We start from the raw sequence: 16,210 nt of genomic DNA, 5'->3' as shown, positions 1-16,210 counted from the left end.
TCATCATTAGCAATGTCATGAGTCTGTGTCTAATAACAACCTAAAATAAATTAAAGAATGCATTCACCTGCCACGGTACCAAAGGCTGTGCCTCTGTGGTGTGTGTATGCAAAATACACTTTAATACCCAGGAGAAAAGCATATTAAAATTGGGCTTGGCTAGACCAGATCCACTACAGCCCCTCATCCACAGTTCTTCTCAAAAAATGGGGTATGAAAGGTCCGATCATCCCTAAAGAAAAAGAGCTGCATTTTAATTCCACTCAAGATTCCCACAGGAGACTAATACCATCTTTTATGCAACCTGAGCAGACTTCATATATTCAGAAAAGTAGAAGAGAAAATAGTTATTTGCTTGTTTAATAGTAGTCAACAACTGTGAGTTCATACTGCTGTTGGCTCTTGTCAACAATCACAAGAGATTGCAGTTGTTGCTAGTCTGTCTAGAACAGGGATGGGGAATCTGCAGCTCTCCAGATGTTTTTGGATCACAGCTTCCTTCATGTCTGACAGGAGCTACTTAACTTCTGGAGGACACCACACTGAGGAAGGCTGCTCTAGGCCAAGACTGGTGACTATCTCTCAAGGGCTTCCAGATGGAAGTCCTTATGGAGATGTTGCTCCTAAGTAACAAAGACAAAAGTACTTCTAGCGTCTTCTGCAGAATTTTTCAGCTTGTCTTTTTCCTTCCGGAACAAACCTGTGGAACAAGGTCCAAACTCTGTTTGCATGCCGACTCCTTCTGCCACATCCTCTCGCATCCTCGCCAGCGGTATTTCTGTCAGCGACTGTGTTCTATCGTTGGGAGAGAACAAAACCCCAAAATTAAAACTATAAAAATGTGGAGGTTTATACTTCTGCTGCCATTTCATCAATATGTATAATCGAAAACAACGGGACTTATTTTCAAATAAGCTTCCATACGATTGTGCAGTGAGAGAGCCTTTCGTAAAACAGCAGCAACATATTTCTCAGCTATGCTCCACAGACGTCTTGTAAGAACTTTCCCTTTGTATGGGTGCAAAGAGCAGAGACTAAACATCAGTTGCCAACTCAGGGATGGAAAACAACCCTGGTCTACCACCCTCCATCCACTCCTCAACGTAGGCTTCTTGTACAAATAGTTACTGATTAGGGCTATAGCTACTTTCTGATTAAAGGGCGTTCTTGGAACAGTTTTTGAACCTTGATTTGCTTAAGCAAAGTGGGAGAAAGTTATCAAGTCTTTAATCCAAAGGCATTGTACATGAGTTTGCACGGTTGCTTTCTTGAACAGCAGGAACCCCACATACCAAAGTTCAAGAACTCAAGCAACAGTGACCTTGTCTACGATAAATACAGATAAAAGGCCTTACTAATGTGTGGATAGCTCCAGGCATAGCTGAGGATGCAGCCCAGAAGCAGGATGGAGATACCAGCCACTCCGTTCTTTTTCACGTTGATGTATCTGTTGTAGTATCCATTCCAAGCTGTTTAGGAAGAAAGACAGGAGCAGTTTGATTGTTCTTGTCAGTAGTTTTAAGGGTACAGATCAAGCCTTTCCTTTTTCATGCATAATAACAAAGGCTGTGCAGCCATCCTCAACTCCCCTGGCAGCCAACTGACTATTCCAAAGCAGCACAGAAAGACACAGTGCATGATTTGCTCTTGCACCTCTGCGTTGCCCCAAGCATCCCCTGCAGAGACAAGTCACGGGTGGCTAGCCAAGCAGGCAAATCTTGGAATTTTACATCCATCAGACGCCTTTCTGCCAGTGGAACTAGGAAAGAAAACAGCTAGATCCTTTCCCCCGCCTCCCCGGCAATAATAAACTCCTCTCTTTGCAAGTTTCCACCAGGGTCCCATTCCTGTATTAAGTATTTAGACTAGCCAGTAAAGCTCATACTGGTTGAATCACTGACCAGTGAGGTTTGTAGGTCAATGTATTCAGAGCAACTTTGCTTCCCTGTGATGTTCTGCATGATGGCCCAAGCAGACATTGTGAGAAATGTTAGACGTGGAATCTGGAAAGAGCTCTAGTTCCAAAACAGCAGGCTGAAATCTCTCCTTGCCCCTTTGTACCACAGCAAATCTATTGGCTGAATCACAAGCAAGCTGCAAGCATGGGTGCTTCTTCACAAGTAGACCTACTGGCAATAGAAAGGGCTCCAGGCTGCCTATGGAAATCCGGTTGCTGGGAAAGGCTTCATTTCTAGTGAAAGGGTATGGCTTGCCCAGTAAGTGATCTACTCACAATGAAGTACCCTGCCTGCCAAATGATACAGCAGGCAGAGTGCTTATCATGATGAGTTTTGCTGCTGCAGGGCAAACAACATAAAACATTCTGAGCAGAGAAAAGAATGGCTTCTCTCTTGCTTCCTGGAGAAGGATGGATTTATGCAAACCAGCTTCATGGTAAAATCTAAGGTGTTCTGGTTCCCAGCTTAGCCTATAGAGCCTGAACTTGCATGTGTACTCAATCTATAGTAACATTCAGGGCTTCTTTTCAGCTGGAACTTCTCACGTGGGCGCCATTGCCATTATAAGAGAACAAGGGAGGAGTTTGTGGTGAGTTCTGGTACCTCTTTTTCTAGAAAACAACACTGGTAACAATATCCAGAAGGGTAGCCATATTAGTCTATAGTGTTACCCTACCTATAGATTACTTGAGGAATTACTTCCCTATTATATACACTTCTGAAACCGAAAGAAAAAACACCCATTGAAATAATAAACAGAGAGAAGAAGTTGATTCCCTGGAATAAATTTTTAGCTCTTCGTTTCAGGTTTCTTGCACCAGGGAACCAAGATACATTCCCAATACTAAGATTACGTTGTTCACACAGCTCCCCGCAGCCCATCCCAAACTACCACCAACTTTTTTAAACATCTGAAATGATTTTTAGAACCTTTGGAATAAAAAAAAGTCAGCATGACCACATATCATCCAAAGCAACCTGAGAACGTCGGCACCCTCATGCATCTTGCTATAAATTAACTGGGGGGCATGTGTGAGGGCAAAACTACAGCTTGCAAGACACAACTTTCTACATTATATATAAATTGGCTTAATAGCCATTTCCTTCCTGCAGGGGGTTGCAGAAGCCATAACTCTTTGAAAGGGTGTAGGAACATCTAACATTCTCAGAAGAACCCTCAGGAAACCACAGCTCCCAGGGAGTCTTCAGGGAAGGTGTAACTGTTAAACCTGTATGAAACTGATATACAGTACTTCTGTAGTGTATACTGCCTGAGAGTAGCCTGCAGACAGTTAAAGGAATTGAAAAATCAATGCAATTCTAAAAGAGCCTAGTGTGCCCAAAGTGCTCAAACTCATCTTTGAACTAAAAGAATATTCAAACAGGAAAAAAGGAAAAGAAGGACCCAAGAGAAGGGCTCCCAGGAACATGGGGTAAACATCCATGAAGTGCTGGAACTGAGGCTCATGATTCTGAAACAGACTCACCCAATTCAATCCAAAGCAGATCGTGACTTGGATCAAAGCAATGGTCCGCTTCAGAATCCACAGTCTGCTTAATTCCTTTACGAGGCCATCCAACGGCTGGGTGCCTAATTCAACTCCTCCAAAAATGTATGTGCACTCAGAGTGTGTGGTGCCAAGGAGCCTTGTGCGCTAGCTGCTCCAGGTTATGGGTGGCTGGGTACCCTGTTTTGAAAAAAATATACGAAGATTTTCTTTTTTTAGAGGAATGAAGGCAGCACACAACCCTTGGAATGCCTCGTATATACTTCTTGTTTTTCTGCATGGATTTTAAAGGATTTCCCATTTAAAACCTACCCAGAAAGGGGATGAAATGGGCTTTAATGGATCCATTCTCCTCACCGGGGCTTGAGAAAGCAATTCAAGAAAGGGAAAAGCAGCTGTGTTCTGGTAGGTCTCGCCCTTTTCAGGATTTTGATGGCCTGGGATTTTAAAACCAAATAAAATATCCCCAGAGAAAGAAAAGACTCTATGAAACAAAGACTGTGTGCACCTTCCTCTTCCTACTGCATTAACCATGCATGACTCGATCACCACTTCAACAAACCAGCCCACTGGATAGCAGCGTGAACTGTTCTCTCTTAGAAATCAATGGTTAAAAACTTCCCTTTTTACCTTGCTGGCCTTCCCAAGGGAGACTGAGTACGTTAGCTTCCGGGATGACTGTAGCCCACTGAGATGGCCTCTTTGAAAATAAACCTAGCCCACGATAATTAGGATACAGTTCTGGAAACCACTCCAGTCCCAAAGGACTTGGGCGTATGCTTCTATCAGGGGGTGTGGGCCAATGGGCAGTAGGCATTTCTAACGTTTGGAGTGATGATTGATTCACATATATCCCTGTGCCTTTATCTCCTATAGTCACAACAGAACGCAAAGCAATATCTTTTCCCAGACTTGTTAAGTAGTAGTTAGAGGTTTCATTATGTCTTTCTCTAAGGGCTTCTGTAAATGAGGGGTAGATCTCTGATTTGAAACTGATGTAAACTGGAGATTCTTTCCGATAGCCCTCCCCTTTGAAACATACAGGATTTTCTTCAATCATGCTTTTTATTCCTGCAGCCAGCTGAACCGGAGTATTGGAGACTTGTCTGCAGTTGTCCATAAAACGGCCATCGGAAGTGTGTGCTTTAATTGTAGCCACATTCTTTTTTGTCTCTCCACTCCCAATATTCCCTGAAAGTTCAAGACCTGAAGCGTAGTTTCCACCCTCAGGTTCTGTCATAATTTGCTGCCCATCAGCCAAGGCAATCTCTGCATCTCCAGATGGTGATTTCGCAGGCCAGCACCCTGCCTTCTGGTTGCCCACAACACCTTTATTTAAAGGGATATTCTGAACAGATGATTCACACTTATTCCTCAATATCCTCACACGATGGTTTTCTATCACTAGTTCTACAGTATCAATAAATCTCTGAGGAATAGGTTGTAAATTATCAGTGAAAGAATCTGGCTTTGCAGATGCTTCTTTCCTTTGCCTTTGTTTCGTAGAAGGATTAGTTGTCTGGCTAGCTCCACTAGGAGATTCTGAAGTTGATTTTCCATTCTGATTCAGTGGCTTTAAAGTGAGACTGGATACAGATTCCTCCTTGTTAGGGGTAGGTTTACTTCTGCTTTTCTGTTCTGTGGGTGACTTTTTTGCAAGCTTCATTGCTGAAAACACCTTTTCAGCTGATTGTGTTCGGACATCTTCTGAGGCTCCTTGATTTGTGTCTTCTGTTTTGTGTGCTTTTTCAGTAGCACACTTGATTTGCTTTTGTGCATCCTCAACTGAATGCTGATGGCTGCATTTTGCTGATCCAGGTATTTCCTGTGGTTGCAAGGAATGTGTTGTTGCTTTTGCCTTGCTTTTCTTATTTTCTTTTTTGGAGGTAGTTTCTGTGCTTTTGATCTGCTCTTTCTTTTCCCCAGCTTTCTTGCTAGGAGGCAAAACATTCCTTGAGTCTGCATCTCCCGCCATCTTACAGTGAGGCAGGTGAGACTTGAGCCTTTTAAATGGCTTTTTGCAGAAGGGGCAAGTTTCTACTCCTGAAGTGATACCTGCCATTTTTCTGCCTGCAGAGGAAAATAAGACAGCATGGATTGGTAAACTTTCCTACATCCCTTCATGAGGAAAGGAGTGATTGTAGGAACAATTTTAATGGAACTTATACCAGGTGCATAGTAAAGTGATGCCTGTATTTTGTGTGTCCCATCTGCTACCGGTTTCATTTCTGTATTTTTAATAGATCTTTTTATATTGTTTTAATTGAATTAGGGTTTAATTACTATGTTTTTGGTTTTTCTATTTTATCTCTAAGTCACTTGAGGGTCCCGATCTGGGAAAATGGTGATTTGTACATGGAAATAAAATTAGTTGTGACTTTTAAGAAAATTAGTTGTGTTTAGACTTAAAGAGTCATGTTTATACAGTGGTAAAGGTAAAGGTAAAGGTACCCCTGCCCGTACGGGCCAGTCTTGACAGACTCTAGGGTTGTGCGCTCATCTCACTCTATAGGCTGGGAGCCAGCGCTGTCCGCAGACACTTCCTGGTCACGTGGCCAGCGTGACAAGCTGCATCTGGCGAGCCAGCGCAGCACACGGAACGCCGTTTACCTTCCCGCTGGTAGGCGGTCCCTATTTATCTAGTTGCACCCGGGGGTGCTTTCGAACTGCTAGGTTGGCAGGCGCTGGGACCGAACGACGGGAGCGCACCCCGCCGCGGGGATTCGAACTGCCGACAATGCGATCGGCAAGTCCTAGGTGCTGAGGTTTTACCCACAGCGCCACCCGCGTCCCTTATACAGTGGTACCTCGGGTTAAGTACTTAATTCATTCCAGAGGTCCGTTCTTTTTTTTTTTATAATCATATTTATTAAAATTTCCAATAATAACAGAATAGAAAAGATAAAAAAGATAAAGAAAAGAAAGAAAAAGAGAGACTAGCTTAGACCCTTCTTTTCATAACCTTCTTTCTGGGACTTCCTCCTTCCCCTCCCGACTGTATTCCCCTTTCCCCATTCCAGAGGTCCGTTCTTAACCTGAAACTGTTCTTAACCTGAAGCACCACTTTAGCTAATGGGGCCTCCTGCTGCCGCCGCGCCGCCGGAGCCCGATTTCTGTTCTCATCCCGAAGCAAAGTTCTTAACCTGAAGCACTATTTCTGGGTTAGCGGAGTCTTTAACCTGAAGCGTATGTAACCTGAGGTACCAATGTAGTTTTAAGATACATTTCTTCCATTAAAAAATGCTCCAAGGAACACAATTCTTCCTATTACGGTGGTACAGTGGTTGTGGATGGGATCCGGTCTGGAGCTCCAGTTGGATCCCGAGGTTTCCGAAACAGGAGGGACCACTTCTGCGCATGTGCGCGACACAGTAGAGCGCTTGTGCGCATGCGGAGAAACACTTCTGGGTTTGCCGCTTTTGCAACCCGAAGTTTACGTTACCCGTGGGTAACGTAAGCTGAGGTTCTACTGTACTAGTGAAAAGGCACATGCAATCCAACTACAGTTTAGTAAAGCCGGTGGCAGGGGGCGGAGAGCAGGTGGGGGCGGGGGCGGGGTTGGCGCGTGTCCTGGGGGCATCCTGGGGGCATGGCGCACGTCCAGGGGGGGTGCCACTCGTAGGGTCATGGCGCCCAGCGCAAGCGGGGGGGGCAGCTGCGATGGCACCCTGCCGGGATCGTGCTGCCAAGGGCAGTGCGCTCCCCCCGCACACCTCTTCCTCCACCAGTGAGCAAAGCCAGGGTTTAATCACTCTGTACAATAGGGCTGAAACAGGGATGTTGTTTTCATGAACAAAGAGTTGTAGTTCCATTTAAATTAATGGACTGGAGTGAGTTGATTATCTAACTGTAAAACATAGAAAAATCCAGCCTTTCCTGGTAGGAAGATGTAGTGGAAGGGAAACTTCCTTTGTTCAATACCGTCATTGTCTCCTTTCATATAAAAGTAGTATTATTCCTAGACTTAAATGATGGGAATTTTAAGCTTCTAGCAAGAAGGAGCAGTTCTTTCAACTTGCAAAGCGGAAACAAAACACCCCACGCCCCGGAATCACGAAACGAAAGTTTGCGACGCTTCCATTCATTTGCCAGTGGCGAAAAGGAAAGCAAGTTTAGCTTCTTAATTCCCCGGTTGCCTTATAGCCTTATAGCCGAGATCAGAGACAGAACTGCTTAGTTTAAATCTGTTTAAATCAGATCTTACTACATCAGGGCTTGTGTAAACTCCACGCCACTCCACACCCCCTCGTACCTCGATCAATGAAGGTCTAATCCTGCAGCTCCACAAACCGGCGGTGAGCTGTGTCAAATGTTCTCGGCATCGCTCTTCCCAGCTGCTGCTAGAAGACTTTCCGTAGAAACCATTGAAACTGAAAGTGGGGTTAAATAAAGCTGCTCTTGTTGAAACAGCTGCGCATTGGCCTGGCCATTAGTCACATGAGTCGCATCATGCCATGATAAGAGATCGCCAGGCAGCAAAGTGCTTCTTAAAATGGCAAGGGAACTGCTTATGCAAAACCGGATTTTCTTTACCTTAGTTTGATATCAGGAGCTTTATTTTGCAGCAGACTATAAATGAGGTATTCTTCTATTTCCAGCCAAACCAAAATTCAAGCTAAAAGAATAAAACCACGAAATAATAAAATGATAATAAGCTTGGAATAGAATGAGTGACGTAAAATATATTCCATAGGTGTATATTTGTACCACACATAGCAAGTAATTATGAAAGTTGCCAAATAAACTCATACTTAATGAGGATTTGCTTTTGTTTCTGCATGGGGGCGCTGTTTGTGATGTATATGACCGCACAATCTCATGATTGGCACATTCCCAGAAAGTGTGTATTTTAAAGTAAATACGGTGTTATAAAGCTACACACTGACTGTAGTTCATGACAACACTGCAGTGTAGTCTGGCGTTATTGCCCCACATTGCAGCGGGGTAGAGTGCATTTGTAAGACCCTAGGGTGTAATGTAGCCCGTTGTTAACATCTCCACATTGCAGCCTTTAGTGGAGTTTATAACCTTCTCCGCTCGATCACGTTTCAAATGGAGGTTCAGGCTGAGAGTGACTTACACCAACTCTAATTGTCACCTACTCAAGTCTTTATTAGCAAAACACAACGTCAAAAATCTCCAGGGCAAACCTGCCACAGCCACTGTCCAAATTTCAGGAACGAAGGTTCTCCAGCTGTTTGGGGTTTTTTGGGACTACAACTCCCATCATCCCTAGCTAAGAGATGAATGATGGGGGAGGAGGCGATGGGAATTGTAGTCCAAGAACAGCTGGAGACCCGAGTTTGGGAAGCACTGACCAGTCTGTGACATGTATTTCAAACGGACTTCGTTCGTTAACATAACGTGTGAATGGGTGTAACTGAAACTACAGCAAAAAGAGAATCCGCACAGAAATTCCACGGGAGCGAGGCGAAGTTAAATTATTTCCCAGCCCAAAGCTCCATCAAAAGCAGGCATGTCGGCCCAAGTAAAAAAGGTGTATATGTGTTTATGTATGTGTGTATTTATATATATATATATATATATATATATATATATATATGGCTTTAAAACATTGCCATGGCTCGATCCCGTGTGTGTTTCCTGCCTCCTGGGTCTTACTCCATATGAAAACACATCTGCAGTGGAATCCCATACATGTCTACTCAGAGGTAAATCCCATTTTGCTCAGTGGGTCCTTACTCCTAGGTAAGCGGGCACTGGATCGAAGCCCCGCAGTCAAATCCTACGCCGTTTCCCCTTAGAAGCAGGATCCATTGAGCTCAGGGGCATTTACACCTAAGCAGACAAGTACAACGCTGAGCTCTATGATTATGAGGAAGGCTATTTATTACTGCGACGTATCCCTCTGACGGAACTGAAACACTTGACCTCCGCGCATGCGCAGGACGAGAGGGCGGGGTAAAAGAAAAGAGTTTTGTGATAGCGCATGCGCCCGCCGCATACTGTGCAATCACACTAGGCGCATGCGGGGACGGCCTCGGCGTCGCCAGCCAATCCGGTTACGGGGCTGAGGAGTCTCGGAGGCTGGGGAGGGGGGGAGGTAAGGGAGCGCTCTCCCTGTGCTGCCAGTGCGCTTGCGCGGGAGGCGTGCACACCGGAAGCGGCGGCTTGTGGTGGAGGAGGAGAAGAAGGCGGAGGGCGGAGAGCCGAGGGAGGGAGCGAGCTGCTGAGGAGAGATTGTTTGGGAGCGTCACAGCGGGGCCTGCTGGCCTTTTCGGCGTTCGGCTCTGCGAGAAGCGGCTCGGCCCGGCCATGAGCTGCCGGGGGGCGCTGCCAAGCGAGCGGGGAGCTCGGCAGAGGTGAGGGAGGCCGCGGGAGAGAGAAAGCAATGGGCGGCGGTGGGGGTGGGGGGGAGGCCCTCGGCTTGGGGGGGGGGAACAAGAACGTACGGTGGCCGGAGGGGGGAAAACTTCGAACGGCAGGGTGGGGGGAGGGGCGGCGGCGTCTGTAGCTGAGGGAGGGGAGGCTCCGTTTAGCAGAGGCGGGGGGAGGCTTCCCGTCGGGGAATTGATGGACGGCGACTACGGGAAGGGCGACTTTGGCGGGGGGCGGCTGGGGGAGGGGAGGACCCAAGAAACCACCTGGCAACGTTAATTGTGATCATGGCTGGTCTCGAAAGCGCCCCTCTGCGAAGGAAGGGGGTTCTGGGTCACTTGAAGGAGAGCCGCCTTCGGTCTCGACGCGAAGCAGGCCCGGCAGTGGCCATTTTAAGCGAAGCTTTCTGACAGGGCAAAAAAATAAATAAATGAGCATCTTTTTCCTACCCCACCCCTGCGCGTACACGATTTCCCCTTACATGTATACTCGCCCCTCCCCCCGCCGCCGAAATTTAGGTTGCTGACCCTGCAGTCCTGATCACCTTTACTCAGAAATATGTCAGTGGGGGGGAGGAGGGGGGTATTAGTCGCTTCCAAATTCTTTTTGGAAGGGTCGCAGCATAGATTCCGTGCGTTAGAATGGCTCCTACGTTTATAGCCCACCCTTCATCAGCAGGGGTGCCAAACGTGGATAAAATATTGGGGAGGAGAGGTAAGCCCTGCCCCACATAACTGATCACAAGATGTGGCATATGCGCACTATTTAAATGGAAATACTGTACCCATAAACTTTGGGGAGGGGGGTTGGTCCCCTCTCAAATATTTTTTTTTTGGGGGGGGTCAAATGGACCTCAGCCCCTAGGAATTGGCTGCTATGTTCCTCAGTCTTGCTTAGGATGGGATATGTCGTTTTCCTGCCCCAACCCTCTTTTTATATTTGCAACAACCTTGCGAGGTGGATTAAGGCTGAGAGAAACACAACTGGCACAAAGTGGCCCAGTGAGCTGAGTGGGGGGTTTTGAATCTGCATTTCCTTAAGGCTAGTTGTATGCTTTTTCAACCGTGTAAAGCAGGTTTTGTATTAGCCCTGTATTGCAAATGAGGGGCTGAGATTAAAAGGCTAGTGTCAGCCAAAGGCCACCTAAGTAAGTTCATGGCTGAGGTGAGATTTAAACAGGGCACACGATTTACATTTGTGCAATGCAATCCTGATTGTGTTTAGCCACTTTGCTACTCAAACTTTATGTTCCAGGGTTAGTTAGGGTTTGAATTCTGTAACTGTACACCATACACAGTTGTCAGCACAGTTCTGTTATATAGAGTGTTAGGCTTCTCATAAAAAATGCAGAAGTCTATTTCCAACTGCCATGTATTTTTGTGCCTTGCCATCCTGCATAGATGCTATTAGCAGTTAGGAAAAACAGCTGCCCGAGGTCTTGTGTCATTACTGGTGTGTGGTTAGAAAATTCAGTGGGATAAAAATAATGAGGACTTGAGTCTAATCAATATATTAGTTTTGTGATAGTGTCAGTAATAGGTAAAGGTTTGTAAATTGTTAATATGCTTTCCCTCTATTTAGCAAATTGGTACCATGTAATGCTATAACCTAATCTCATGGAATAATGCCATAAGAGCATGGATAAATAATATCCAAAACTGAATGGCTAGCCAGATGGAATGTATATTTAATGATCCTTGGACATTTCTACCCATCAAGATACCCACGTTGACTTTTGAACCATTTGCTTTACATTTCGTCAAAGAGCGTAAAGCTACAGTTTTGGCCCAAAATGTCACTGTACTCTGGATTCCACAAAATGGACAAAACAGGGCTTTTGTTGACGATTAAGTCAAGCCCTTCAGGCAAAGTGAACATACCCATGAATGACTGAAGATGCTTCCTTTTAGTCTTATTACAATGTTTCCTACAACCTGACTTGATTTTAACTGCCGACATATATATATATATATATATGCAGGTTTTGGTGTCTTCGGGTGTCTTCCCGTGTAAGAGTCGGGGTGTCTGTGCGACGTTTCGACGAGGTCTCACTCGTCATCTTCAGGCTGGTGCTTTCGGCTTCTTGTTACTGGAACAGAGCAGAGTCTGGTGTTTGAGTTCCTATAAATACTGTAGAGGGGTGTGGTGTATAGCCTCCAACGTTCTGCCCAGAACGTTGGAGGCTATACACCACACCCCTCTACAGTATTTATAGGAACTCAAACACCAGACTCTGCTCTGTTCCAGTAACAAGAAGCCGAAAGCACCAGCCTGAAGATGACGAGTGAGACCTCGTCGAAACGTCGCACAGACACCCCGACTCTTACACGGGAAGACACCCGAAGACACCAAAACCTGCATTCCTGTACCTGTGAAAATCTACGAAAGCAAATATATATATATATATATATATATAGAGAGAGAGAGAGAGAGAGAGAGAGATATACTGATGTCTAGTTGAAGGCCATAAACCTGAAGAACATAACCATTCTTTAATATAGCCGGATGTCATTCAGAATACTCCATGGCTAATTTTTAGAAATGGCTGTTGCTTGGAGAAATCTTGAATATTGTACAGTCATACCTCGGGTTACAGATGCTTCAGGTTGTGTGTTTTCAGGTTGCGCACCGCGCAGATCCCGGAAGTACTGGAACGAGTTACTAACGGGTTTTGGCGCTATGTGCAGAAGCGCCGAATCACGACCCGTGCGTGCGGGTTGCGAATGCTGTGGGTTCCGAACGTGCCTCCCGCACGGATCACGTTCACAACCCAAGCATCCACTGTACTGAGATCCTCAGTCTGGGAAGGACCAGGATGGTAATTTCAAGAGGTGATTAATTGTTAAAGGTATTTCCTTCCAAGGTTTCACAGAGTAGTAAGGTGAGTGGTGAAAAAACATTCTTCAATGAATTCAGGTTGAACTACATCCTTTGATACTGATCTCTTCTGGGTTTAATGTCTGACTCCTTACTAAAATGGGCAGCTGAAGAAAAATGTAAACACTGCAAAGCAGTTAAACTAGTTGTTGGTAATTAGTGCAGGTGCTGTAACATTGTTTTTTATTAAAGTGTGCTAGGTGCAAGGAATGAAACTTAATCTCTGCTGTTCTTGCATTGTTTGTTTCAGGAAGAGGAGACGAAATGGCATAGAGGAGGATGTCCACATCCCACAAACAAAACGCAGTAGCCAAAATGCTGTTTTTCATGACTCCTGGGATACAGAGGTAAGATGTGCTCCACTTCATTGCTGAGCTGGTATTGCTTTGGGAATTTGTGTCTAATCAACTGATGGGGAGTGTTTAAGCAATAGATATATGTCCAGATGATCAGTTCTGATTTGGTTACTGTGAGGAAGACCTTGATCCTGCCTTTGAAGTTAGTTCAGAAACCATGAGTGTTTAAATAAGAGATGTGAGCTATATATTCATTAATTGATTTAGAATACATCCTGCTTTCAAGCTCTAAGAAGCTCTCATAGTGACTTATAAAAGATTCTTACAGTGTGATCACATTCAAGTGTATCATCAGGAACAGAAATAACATGATGTCTATATAGTGCCAAGATTGTTCAAACATTTCTGATTTTGTCCTTGGTGGTCTTCTTTGGTTTCACCCTTTAGCTATTTCCTACTAGGCAGTAGAATTCAATGAGATAATCCTGAAGTGAGGGTAGAGCAGCTTAAAGATTCACTTACGATGGAACCAGGGGTTCCCCTCGCTAGCAGTTACATATATGCAGAACTAGTACTTCATATTTTAAATAGAATTAACACAATTCAGAAATCTGTAATTCGCAATGCAGCTGGTAATGTTATCATTTTCCAAATGCTGCTCATTTTTGTACGGCACCACTAGTTTTTGTGTTCAGCTACGCTCCTGAATTCAATGTAAAAATCTTGTGGTTGATGTATTCAGGGCTTCTATTCAGAAATAACACTATGAGACAAGCTTATACCAAGTTATCATAATGACTCAGGGTTTAATATGCTGGAACTTCCCTTCTGATCCCAGGCCTGTAGAGCCCAAATTAAGCAGGTTTTGTGTATTTATGTTTGGGTGTGTGTAATTCTTCAATCACTTGAAATGTGTGTGCCTTGTTTGGTAGAATTTGCCATGGAGCTATATGATGTAGAAACATTGGTCTGCTTTTAGATACAGGTGCATGTGCACATCATTTGCATTGTATTATACAGAACTGTACACTGCTATAAATGAACTTATAAGTTGCCTAGCAATTGCCTTTCTACTGTACAGTATGCCTGCAACTTATGTGGGGGTTATGTTCTGGGGGTTGCACCTAAGGCCAAAATCGTGTATAGTCAAAACCCAATGGGTTCAATGGCAGGTAGGATTGCCAAAGTCATTTTTCCCAGAACTCTGTCCACTTTTTAATTTTCTGTTGTTGTTTTTTGCCACATGTGAAAGCTGAATGTGCACAATTTAAATGCATGTAAGTTGCAGGCTTACCATTCAGTACTTAGTTCAACTGTTCAGTACTTGTTTCAAAGGTACTGTAAAAGAACTGAGATTGGCAATTAGTTGTCTAGTGTAGGAAGCATAGAAGTAAGATACTGCAGAAATAAATATGGAAATTGAATTATTGAGGATCTGCAGTAGGCCAGAATTTGCTAAACCAGGTGCATGAAGTAGGCCGAAAAGATAATAGGTGTGTGTATACACCAGCAGTGGGGAAGCTCTGATCTACCAGGCATGAAGCCTCTGTATATGAGGTTGGGGGCAGCTAAAAATGCAGCTAAGCCAAAAGGAGTTCTGTGGGCACCACTGTGCGCAGGGCTTTGCAAGCACTGATGGTCAACTGATTGGCCGATTTCAGACAGTGTAGCAGGAAGAACAGGTCACCAGACATCAGGTGGGTAGATCTACTGGGGTAGGGGGAAGAAAATGATCTGGCTAGTTGGCCAGATCCAATTTCTCACCCTGGTATGGACTCAGTGTCTGTCCATGTGATGCCCGACTAACTTGCAGTGAAATGGGCATTTCCTTCCTCCAAGAGCAAGCCTTGTTTATACAGGAAACATAATGCAGATTGATTTGTGCATAAAGTGATGGAAAGATCTGAACACTACCTGGGAGACTTGAGGCTACATTGTGGGTTTTTTGCATTTCCTGTAGAATGGGTTAATGCACAAATTCAAGCAAGATGGTTATTTCAGAGTGAGCAAAATTGAAATGCCTATAAATGATCTTTGGAACAGGCAATAGAGTAATATTTGGGGTATGTGAAGATGCAGCCTTTTGTGCCCTTTTTAGTGAATAGGGGAATTCGCAAAGGAATGTTAGATTATTTAAATGTGTTTATGGCTAGTAGCACAGCTGAATATGCAATTTGTCAGCTACGGAGTTCACTGAGAACAGGATGATCAGGTTACTCAGCTAACAGAAGGGAGCACTATCCAGAAAAAATACCTACTTGAGATGTGTAAATAACAATGGCTTAAAAGTAAGATGACTTTCATTCTTGTCAATCTTATGTTCCATAGTCCTCCAGCAGCGAGAGCGGGAGCACCAGTAGTTGCAGCAGTAGCAGCATCAGCAGCCCTGACAGAGCTAGTGGGCCGGAAAGCAGCCTACACCACATAATGCCAGGATCAAGTCCTGTGACCCCTCCTCAGTCTTTCCATGAGCAGTCTGCACTATGCCAAGGTCCTTACTTCCACATCAACCAGATCCTGAAGGAGGCGCACTTCCATAGCTTACACAGCAGGGGCCGTCCTCCCACATGATGAGCCTAGCAGTTCCCTGCCTTCTGTGAAGGGGGACGGCACTGTGTGATGGGGATATTTCAACTTAAAAGTTTGTTAAAATTGCACAAAATGCCTGTTGCCTTTTCAGTCTGTATTTGGAATAACAGGTTAACAGGCAATTGTTTACTTGTGGTTTGCTGCACTATTGCAATGCAAAAGGGGCTTTGGAGCAATTTTTATAGGATTCTTTTGGGGGAGGGATGGAGGGTGGATATCTTTTGACATGTTATGATGGGTCTGAGAATCCACTTCTGTATAATAGGAGTGCATAATAAGTCCAGTCTGACTTCTTAATCTGTTCATTAGTAACTGATGCTTTATGTAAAATCCTTTCAAACATTTGCGTTCAGTTTTATAAGTCTTTTTTTAATTTCAATAAATAGTGAATATGTTTTTATGGTAAATTAATATTTCCTAAGGTTGAATGTTCATGTGCATTAAGGTTATTTGAAAATACTGCTAGTAAGGTTTCTCAGTGTAAATGTACTAAGTGGAAGACGGCTTTACTCAAGTACAAACAGGAGTGTGAACTTTTGTTTTCTTACTGTACTCAGAACCAATAGTAACCATTTCATTGCTTATGTTTCTTAATACCTAATAGCTATAAAATAGATGTTTTCTGTTAATAGCTTCAAGTTAC

At 44.3% G+C, this 16,210-nt stretch overlaps 2 protein-coding genes across 2 annotated transcripts; one reads left to right on the top strand and one right to left on the bottom strand.

Moving 5' to 3' along the window:
• Positions 1 to 344: 344 nt before the first annotated feature.
• MTNAP1 (mitochondrial nucleoid associated protein 1) lies at positions 345 to 8,917 on the bottom strand. The gene is given in 6 exon segments (XM_082212955.1): positions 345 to 795; positions 1,356 to 1,469; positions 1,654 to 1,658; positions 1,660 to 1,759; positions 4,097 to 5,536; positions 7,719 to 8,917. Coding segments are annotated over 5 exon segments (1,665 nt in total). The 5' UTR covers positions 5,529 to 5,536; positions 7,719 to 8,917; the 3' UTR covers positions 345 to 781.
• Positions 8,918 to 9,593: 676 nt separating this feature from the next.
• VCF1 (VCP nuclear cofactor family member 1) lies at positions 9,594 to 15,974 on the top strand. The gene is made up of 3 exons (XM_082212944.1): positions 9,594 to 9,789; positions 12,933 to 13,029; positions 15,307 to 15,974. The coding sequence occupies exons 1-3, from the start codon at positions 9,743 to 9,745 to the stop codon at positions 15,547 to 15,549; spliced, it is 387 nt and encodes a 128-aa protein (XP_082069070.1). The 5' UTR covers positions 9,594 to 9,742; the 3' UTR covers positions 15,550 to 15,974.
• Positions 15,975 to 16,210: the final 236 nt, after the last annotated feature.

The sequence above is a fragment of the Podarcis vaucheri genome, assembly GCF_965113315.1.
Source record: "Podarcis vaucheri genome assembly, chromosome: 2".
NCBI lineage: Eukaryota > Metazoa > Chordata > Lepidosauria > Squamata > Lacertidae > Podarcis > Podarcis vaucheri.
The sequence above is the reverse complement of the archived record's forward strand: the minus strand, read 5'-3'. Positions and strand labels throughout refer to the sequence as shown.